Genomic DNA, 9813 nt, shown 5'->3' on the forward strand with positions numbered 1-9813 from the left:
ATCGGTTTGTACATGGAGTTGTTCTTAACGAAATAAAATTGCTGCAAAGAAGTAGGGAAACCCAACCTGTTCATTTATCGGAAATGAGCATGTCCTAGATTCGGAGGAGCAACTTGATATTGTTATCAAGCTCTGCAGGGGGGTTGTTGATAGCCCGATACTACTTGGAGAGTCAGGACGAGCAGCATTGGAGAACTATTCATGTTCAACGGTCCATTCAGATTTTACGCCTTCAGACATCGAAACACTGACGGGGACTGAGTCTCCCTTCCACCGGAGATTCAGAGAGGCGCCCATCGGCTATTCCTTAGGCGCCCAGAAGCAGCTAGGCACGATCACTTGCCTGATTTGGAATTTGGGATACCTAAATGAATTCTGGAAGCGGAAGAATGGAAGGAGGCTATGTAAAACCAACTTGAGTAAGAACCAATTTGCCCTCTTCACGCCTTCTCACTGCCCTAGCGCTTCAAAAAAGACCCAAGAAATCAACATGGTGAAGGCTTTCGCAGCAGAACCGTGGTCGGGCAAGCATAAAATTATACTAGGATTCGATATCGGCACGACGTTTTCTGGCGTATCATATGCATATCTCTTTCCAGAGTGCGTTTTTGTGTGCTTCACGGTCATGGGATATGTGGTGTATTGCTAAGCTCTACCTCGTCATGTATGCACTGTATAGTGGTCCACAGACAGTTGCGAGGGTCAATGCATGGCCAGGGCAGGAAGCCCACAAGGGGGAAAGTAAGATCCCGACCTTGTTGTGGTACAACAAGAATAAGAAAGTAAGTGGAGCTCACTATCGCGTGAATGTTGTATACACATCTTGTGGGCACCCTCCCACTCTCTCTTCGTGATCAGGCCACCGCGTTTGGCGCCGAGGCACTAACCGCCGAGACGCAAGATGAGGCGGAGGACAATGGTTGGATCCTTGCAAGGCATTTCAAGCTTCACCTACACCCTCAAACAATGAAAGAGAAGCATAATCTGACCATCGATCGTATGTTCTACTGGCTATTGGCTCTAGTGCTGCCATAATTTGCTGATTGGCTCAATTCGGCGCAGCCCTGCCGGAGGGCGTTCCCCTTTCTACGATATATAGGGACTTTTTTGGGTATCTTATCAGACACACACAGGACGCATTCACGGACCGTGTTCTTGATGGGGCTCGTGTGTGGAAGACGTATTTCCCCTCTGCCGATATTGTCATTGCTCACCCGAATGGATGGGGCCTGAGGGAACAGGAATTTATGCGTAGAGCTGCCGTGGCGGCTGACGTTGTCCCTCAGTCGGAATCGCATAATCGGATTTTCTTTGTCACTGAAGGAGAAGCTTCTGTTCATTACTGCATGTTTCACGCCAATTTGGCACCACAATTCAAGGTGAAAGATTTCTGGGATAATCGCCATCCCAAAGTTCATTGATGCTCAATCGCTTCATATATATTAGCCAAACGTGAAGTTTGTTGTCTGCGATGCTGGTAGGTGGTTTGAATCATTTCCATTGAACAGCTTGCTAAGTCGGGACCTGCGACAGGTGGATCGACAGTCGATACAACCGCGTACTCCGTGTCAGAAGTCCGTCCCCAGCTTCAGCTTCGCGAGGTCAAACCATCGGCTTGTATTCAAGCAGGTGGCATATTCGTCAATAAAGCTGCCGAAGAGTACTTCCACCGCGTATTCTCAAACCCCGAAGCAAACCTTCCGCCAGATGAAAGTAGAGACTTTGTCAAGAAGGCTATAGATGACTTCGAGACGACCGCGAAGAAAGCTTTCAAGGATATAACGACTAAAGGGAGCGTAGACATAGGCCAGACCCGATACACCAACCCAGCGGTTGGTGTGAAGCGTGGACGAATGACGCTCGATGGGTAAATCATTTTCGTCTTTGCACACGACCATCACAATTGACAAGCATATCACCCGAAGGACGACTACGAAGACGTTCTTCCAGCCATTCGTGAAACAAATTGTCGACTCTTTGAGAGAGCAAATGTCTGGTATCAACTGTGAACACATTCTGCTTGTCGGAGGCTTTGGAGAGAATGCGTTTTTAAGAGAAACGCTTAAGAAGACGTTCGAGAGCAAACACTGCCAGGTCGTCACTGCAAATGATTCAACGTGAGTTTCGACTCTTACCCTATATCCTGTTCCTCTCAAGATCTTCTCGCAGGTCTAAAGCAGTGTCAGATGGTGTGGTTATTTGGCATGCTACAACCTCAGTCATTGCACGAGCTTGCCGCTTCCAGTATGGGAGCATTGCATATGTGCCGTACGATTCAAAGAATCCGCGGCACAGTGAGCGGTCAACCTTCAGAGGAATCGATGGGCGGGAAAATATTGACAATGTGTGGCATCCGATCGTCAAGCTTGTAAGTTCGAGAATTACATTAAATGACGTGACATAGCGGTAATTTTATTGTAGGGGGACGTCCTTCAGCCAGATGAAGGCGTCGCGGAAGCTTTCTTCCGGAATTACAAAACTCCTTCACCTGATCTCGGTCGTATCACCAGTGTCATGTTCGCTTACACTCTAAACGGGCAGAAGGAGCCGTACTACGCAAAAGATTCTGCCGGTAGATATTTTGTGGATGCTGTTGGCTGAAAGGCTGATATCACTGTCTAGGAAATCTTGTATCGGGGATTGAAGACGTTTGCACCATTTCTGCGGATCTGAGTGGACTATCTGGGGCCCTCGAGGAACGTTGGGGATCCGAGGGAAGATATTGGCGATTGGATTACAAGATTGGTATCCGATTTGGTGGAACAGAACTTCAGGCATATCTTGAATGGGTCGAAGATGTGAGTGTAAATATTCCGTACCTTCTGACACTTTGTTAATGCGATCCCAAATGTAGGGAGTGACACGCACGAGCCAGGCTCAACTCATCCCGAATTCGCTGATGTGAACGTGATCATGCTTCGCAATGAGTTCAATTTGTCTGTATCATGTAATTGTTGCATCCTGTGATTTCATGCATCTATAATATTATTCGTGTCAGTACTGAGCCATGATGAGACCATGCAGCGAGACTGATGCAAATGGAGAGGATCGATTGTTGACCTCATTTCCATCAGATATTACCAATAGTTGGGGGATCCTACACATTGTCATATCCGTGCATACCCGATCCCGCCCCGACTTCCGGACCTCCTCCTTTCCCACCTCCGGAATCCTACCCTACCGCTGTCCATTCCGATATTCACCTTCGGTCCTGGCACCACACCACCCTTTACCTCCCATGCCACCTCCACTCCTCCGTCACTCTCCTGTCCTATCTCTGTCCGTTCCGATAACCACCTCGGACCGAACACCACCCCTCTCGCCACCCTCCTCCTACTCCTCCTCATACTCCTCCGCTCCCTCCTCACAACACCTCCACCCTTCCGTCATCCTCCTACTCTTCTCCCGTCTGCTCCGATACCCACCTTCGGACCTGACACCTCTCCTCTCTTCCTTCCCCTCTCTTCCCTCTGGTCCTCTTCTGCCGACCTCCTGCCAAGTTACGACCTCCAGCCACTGACCCGTACTTTGTACTTGGGCACCGCTTGTACCTTTGCTCCGAGCCTCTGTCATATTGAAATTATGAACTAGTCGCGAATTAGCGCTCAGTTCCAAAGATGTGAACTCGTATTATTAGTCATTACCTAGTCATGAATTAGCGCTAGGAAATATGTACAAGATTAGACAATATTCCAAGTGATGAAAAGGGAGTCTCACCTCAGTTCCAAAGATGTGAACTGAGGAGAGAGGAAAGAGAAAAATCGCGCGAGGTGGCTTTTAAGCCATCCTCGACTGCGTTCATCAACATGAATGCCAAAAGTAGAAGCATCGGGCAATCCTTCATGGAAATGCCTGTGAGCAAGATGTATAGTCCGACGGACTCAATGGACGGTCCACAGCGTACCAAGAAAACAAGGATTTCAACATGTCATAGTTCCTACCTCGGACTTTGACTCCACCTCGGTCTTAGTCCATTGCATTGGTGACCTCATACTATGTAAACACCATTGCCAATATTCCTCGGACTTTCAACCCCGCCTCCGTAAGCTCCGCAACCTCCGAGCTTCGTGGATCATCTTTGGCACTTTCGCTGCTTGTAATGTATTTCTCGCGTCTTCCCCTCATCCCTATTTGGACTGCTGCTTCTTCCCATTCTAGCCAGTCAGTCATCATCCCCACTTCCCCTCTGGGCCTTGCCCTCCTTACCTCCTTTCGGACGTATCACAGGTTCTGCCTTATGATCTTCGGTACCGTTCCGCCTCTGTCATCCCTTTGTTCCCGTTTGGACGCCTTCGTTCCGATTCGGTTCCCCTTCGTTTCCTTGTGCTTTTGCCCCCTCCATTATATATATCGGCGCTTGTACATACTTGTAGGAGGCTCAGTCCAAAATCGTGTTGAAATCTTGGTTTTCTTGGGAGTTATAGTGCGCTGTGGCCAACTCACAATGTGATGTTGAGCTAGCGGCACTATATTTCCTTTCTTGGTATTCCTGCTACCAAAGTCAGTGCGCCATTGAGGCGACTGCTTATAAAAGCAGTGAACAATTTTTCACTTTCGTCTCCCTCAGTTCAACAACGATTGACTGAGGTGAGACTGTGCTTTTACCACACATTTATCTTGTCACTCATGTACCCTCATGTGCCCTAGCATAAAACGCTAGGTAATTAGTTCCAATCTAATTAGTTCAACAACGATTGACTGAGTGTAAAACGCTAGCGTAAATCGCTAACATCCTAATAAATCGACCTGAAATGCCCCCTAGAGACTTCCTGCTCACCTACTGTGAAATTAAGGACCAAATGGACAAACAGCAATGGCACAGCGCTCCGCTTGAGTCGCTGAGGCCAAGGTCCCTCCACACTAAGTCTCCGATTCCACTCCGGAGTCATCTGAATCCGCCCGTCTCTAACACACATAACTTCTGCATCACAACATCTATGGAGAGTGCTCTCCAGCTGCTATACTGCACATATGGGGCATAATAGGAGGGCTAATGCAGGAGCTATAGTACAGAAGAGTACAGAGTAAGAAATGTAACAACTAGCTAAAAACAATGATACTAACCTCAGTCTCCGTAAATGAAGAACTGAGGGGAAAAGGAAAGTAGAGCAAAAACAGTATATACAATTATATACTGTACTAACACGACCAACAACCGGTCACGCGTCACACGAAGGTCTTGGATTGAATTAAAAATCAATCAATTGAATTGATTGGGAGCCTCGGCAATTCCCGGAGGCCGTGGGAACCAGTTGTTGGTTGTGTGAGTACAGTACATTGTGTCACAAGGCAAATACAGATGTAAGAGAGATCATGTGGTGTTGGTTGGTAAGTCACGGGTCGTTGTTACTCCAACAGGGGATTGGGCTGGCTCAGTTGGGTTGGCATGTTTGCAGGCAGCAAACATCAGCAAACCTGAATACAGTGTTTAATTTACCTGATATTAAAAATTAAAAATTAAGAGCATTGACTCTGGCATCATGTGACTAGAGTCCCTACCCCAATGTGGTACTACACACCAAGGGTATATAGCCAAATCAATATATAGACCAAATTTAGGGATATAAATACAGTTAATCTGAAATTACTTAGGGAAAATGGGGGGGAAATGGGGGAGGAAATTTGAAGGGGGAATGGGGGGAAATTTGGAGGGGGGAAAATGAGAGGAAAATGAGGGGGAACTGGGGTTTCTAAAAACTTGAAAAAAAGTCAGGGAAAATTAAGGAAAATTCAGAAAATGGGGGACTTTCTAAAAAAGGAGAATGTCCAAAAAATCAGGGGAAATTAGGGGAAAAATCGGAAATTTTGGGGTGTGATATTTCAGGAAATTAGGAATAATTGGAAAAAAAATTAAAATCATTTTTTTGATAATTCAATGTGCATTGGAAAGTGCCAAAGTGGGGCAATGTAGCAATGTATGTTTCAGTGTTAAAAAAGGATCCCACCATGCTTTGGTGAGCCAAATAACCATGGCTTTTTGACCATGGGAAATTGGGTGTCAAAGGCTTGGATGATATCAGAAGGATACATCAGCTTTTTGTTTGCTTTATTGGGCAGTATTTTTAATTTACTTCATTTGGAACACTTTTTAAAACTGATTTATACCCTACATAACATGCATGGTTACATTGCCACACTTCAGTGCTTTCCAATTCACATAGAATCATCAAAATTGGTTGAGTTTTGAGCAAGAAATGAGATAAAAGATAAAGTGCAAATTTTTGAATTTCAGAGTTTTCCTCAAATTTTGTAAATAGCAATAAACAAATAAGGTGCTGATTTTAGTAAACACAAAAGGTATATGAGCTCTATGAGCCTACTGAGCCCACCAAGCCCATAGAGCTCATAGAGCTCATAGAGCTTTTGTCATATCCATCCACAGCCATCACCCTCCACCACCTCCAGCCCTTCTGGATTGCCTCCACTCCTTTGTCACTAACCTCGGAGCCTCCAGTTTCTGCAACCTTCTGGTTACCCCAATGGTCACTGTCATATCTGTACAAACTCGATCCCAGTCTGACTCCTGGACCCTCCATTTCACCACCTCCGGAGTCCTACCCTATCCCCATCTGCTCCGATATTGTCAGGGCACATACCCTGACTTAGCCTGGACCCGGACCCGCATCCGGACCCGCTCCACTTCCCACACGTGCTTCCTGTGCCGCATGCTCCGGTCCCCGGATCCTGCCTTCATGTGACTTCCGGGTATCCCCGGAAGTTTTCCTCATATTGTGGCCACTGTGGGTCAGTGAGAAGTAACCTTCTTCTCACTTTCTTACCCACAGCAGATTGTGCCCTGGACAGGGCTGTTTACAGTTAGGTTGTGGGTTGTAGAGAGAGGGGTCATGGGGACCTGGGGTTCGTCCCCTGACAGATATTCACTTTCGGACCGAACATCACCCCTCTTGCCACCCTCCTCCTCTCACTCCTCATCACTCCTCATCACCTCCACCCTTCTGTCCCTCTCCTACCCTACCTCCATCTGCTCCGATATTCACCTTCAGACCTGACACTGTGCCTCCTCCACTCCTCTTCCCACTCTTCTCCCTCCAACCCTCTTCTGCAAAACCTCTGCCAAGTTACTGTTAGAACTGGGCAAGGGTGGATGATTCTGGAGGGGAACCGGAGACTTAGCAAGGAGGGACCTTGGCCTCAGCGACTCATGCAGAGTGCTGTGCCATTGCTGTTTGTCCATTTGGTCCTTAATTTCAGAGGCGATGAGCAGGAAGTCTCTAGGGGGCATTTCAGGTCGATTTTAGACTGAGGGCCTAAAACGAGTATGTACAAGCACCTGTATATAATGGAGAGAGGTGAAAGCACGAGGAAACAAAAGGGGGTCCGAATCGGAACAAAGGTGTCCGAATGGGGACAAAGGGATGACAGAAGTGGAGCGGCACCGAAGGTCATAGGTTAGAACCTGTGGTACATCCAAAAGGAGATAGGGGGGGTGAAGCCCAGAGGGGCAGGAGGATGAGGTGAAGTGGGGGTGATGACTAACTGGCTAGAATTGTCAGAGACCAGATTCGAGACGAAGGAATGTCTCCATAACGGAGGGCTTCGGCCTCAGCGACTTCTGCCAAGAGCGCTGTGCCTAGTGACACGTCCGTGCCCTAACTTACTGACTGGCAATTAGAACCTAGGGGGGGTAACTCTAGTTGATTTTACTACTGGGGTGTAACCTATGTACAAGTGGGATATATATATGGTTACAGCAGAGACGGGTCCGCAATTGGCGGAGCCGAACGGAGCGGAGCTAACGGGTTTAGACATTAGCCGACTGAATATTACCGACGAGTCGGTTCACAGGGTTAGCGGAAAGGCAGGCATAACCCAGAAACGGAAAGGAGGGATAAGCCCGAAGGTGGACTCTGCAGGGCAGGCGAGTGTATTGCCCAGCGGAGGCGGGGGTGCGCTAGCGGACGTCGGAGCTGTCCGGAAGTCTTTGGGGCTCCGTACTTAGGGAGGTGTAGGTAATAAACTGAAATGAGGGGGTGGTGACCATCGAGGGGTGCTGAGAGGATTGCGGAATCCGGGGGCTCCGAGGTTAGTGAGGGAGGAGCGGAGTTGGAACGGAGTAATCGGAGGGACCAGAAGTCGATGGCCAGGGATGGATATGACAGTATCCCCTTCTTAGGCCTGAACCCTTGAAGGCCCAGAATTAGTTAGATGAAGGGAGCTGCACTTACAGGAAGGAAAGCAAATGAGGAAATAAAAATGAAAACGGAAGTGAGGAGCGGAGGGGAAAGGAGAAATGGGAGAGGAGTCGGGGTTCCTAAGGAGCTTCAGGTCCAGGCTTCGCTGGATACCGAGAGTGGAACGCTTCGACGAGGTCGGAGGCGTGATCGAGTTCGCCGGCAAGGAGCCATTGTGTCTCCTTGTCGGTCCCTTCATAGCCTAGCCACTTGACCAAGTAGAGCAGCTTGTTGCGTCTACGTTGGTCGATCTTGGAGTCGAGTATTTCCTCGATCTTGAACTCGATCTCACCTTCGATTTCTACGGAGGCGGAGGTGGCTGGTGGCGGTTCGGAATGGTGTTCGGGACGGATGGTTCGATCTGCGAGACATGGAATACCGGGTGAATGGCTCGCATGTTTTCTGGCAGGCGGAGAGTGAGGGAGTGGGTTCCAATGCGGGCGATGATCTCGAATGGGCCGAGGTTTTTTTCGGAGAGCTTTTTGGAAGGTCGAGTGGAACGGAAGTACTTGGCCTTTACGTAGACCGAGGTTCCTACTTCGAAAGCTGGGGCAGGGCTCCGTCGAGAGTCTGCGGCCCTGATAACGGATCTGAGCGAGATGCATTTCCTCGCGAAGGAAGTGGTGGAGGGAGTCGAGGTCGACGGAGTACTCTTGGGCGCGTACTGATGTCAGGTCTCGCTCCGGGTGAACGGTGATGTTCGGATGGTAGCCCTTGTTGGCGAAGAATGGGGAGATGCCCGTGGTGGCATTCGGAGCGTTGTTGTATGCGAACTCTGCGAGAGGCAGGAGTTCGGACCAATTGTCCTGCTGGTAGTTACTGTAAATGCGCAGGTACTGCTCGAGTGTCTGGTTCATCCGTTCGGTTCTGACTGTCTCTTCCGGTGATAACTGGAGGTGAAGTGGAGGCAGATGTCGAGGGCCTTACCAAGTGAACGGAAGAAATGAGAGACAAACTCTGGACCCCTGTCGGAGGTGACGTGGGATGGAACTCCGTGCTTGGAGAATACATGGAGGAGGAAGAGCTTGGCCAGTTCCGGAGAGGTGATGGTATCGTGGGTAGGGATGAAATGCACTGTTTGGACAGGCGGTCCACGACGACCAAGATGGAAGTGAATCCGGAAGAGGAGGGTAGCTGTTCGATGAAATCCATGGAGATGGAGTTCCAAGGACGTTCGGGGATGGGGAGTTGTTTGAGTAAGCCGTAAGGCTTATGACGGGGGACCTTGGTGTGGGCACACGATGTGCAGGAGGATACGTAACTCTTGACGAAGTTACGGATGCCCGGCCAGGTATACTCACGACGCACTAGATCCAGAGTCCGGTTCTGCCCGAAGTGTCCGGAAAGTTGGTGGTCGTGTTTGTCTCGCAAAACGCGAAGACGGAGGTCGTTAGAATCCGGCACGTAAATGCGGTTGTCCAGCCTTAAGAGGCCTTCAGCATCAACGGACCAGCGGGAGTTGGGGAGGTTGGGGGAAGCGAGATGAGAAGAGATTGAGGTGTCGGAGGAGAGGGAGGTTAGGATGTCTCAATGAAGAGCCTCTGTGTCGACGAGTACGGCTGCTCGGATTACTGTGGCAGCTAGGAACGTGGCTCGTAAGGACGCAGTGAGCTGCTCCGAA

The 9813-nt window shown here is 49.1% G+C and overlaps 1 protein-coding gene across 1 annotated transcript; it reads left to right on the forward strand.

The window, feature by feature from the left end:
• The first annotated feature begins 397 nt into the window (after nt 1-397).
• EI90DRAFT_3001470 (uncharacterized protein) lies at nt 398-3007 on the forward strand. Its single transcript, XM_039056333.1, has 11 exons — nt 398-600; nt 680-782; nt 859-997; nt 1063-1379; nt 1447-1477; nt 1534-1867; nt 1926-2117; nt 2170-2368; nt 2422-2572; nt 2623-2798; nt 2855-3007. The coding sequence occupies exons 1-11, from the start codon at nt 491-493 to the stop codon at nt 2903-2905; spliced, it is 1803 nt and encodes a 600-aa protein (XP_038910633.1). The 5' UTR covers nt 398-490; the 3' UTR covers nt 2906-3007.
• Nucleotides 3008-9813: the final 6806 nt, after the last annotated feature.

The sequence above is a fragment of the Cantharellus anzutake genome (assembly GCF_015039405.1).
Source record: "Cantharellus anzutake strain C23 chromosome Unknown EI90scaffold_79, whole genome shotgun sequence".
In the NCBI taxonomy this organism is placed as follows: Eukaryota; Fungi; Basidiomycota; class Agaricomycetes; order Cantharellales; family Hydnaceae; genus Cantharellus; species Cantharellus anzutake.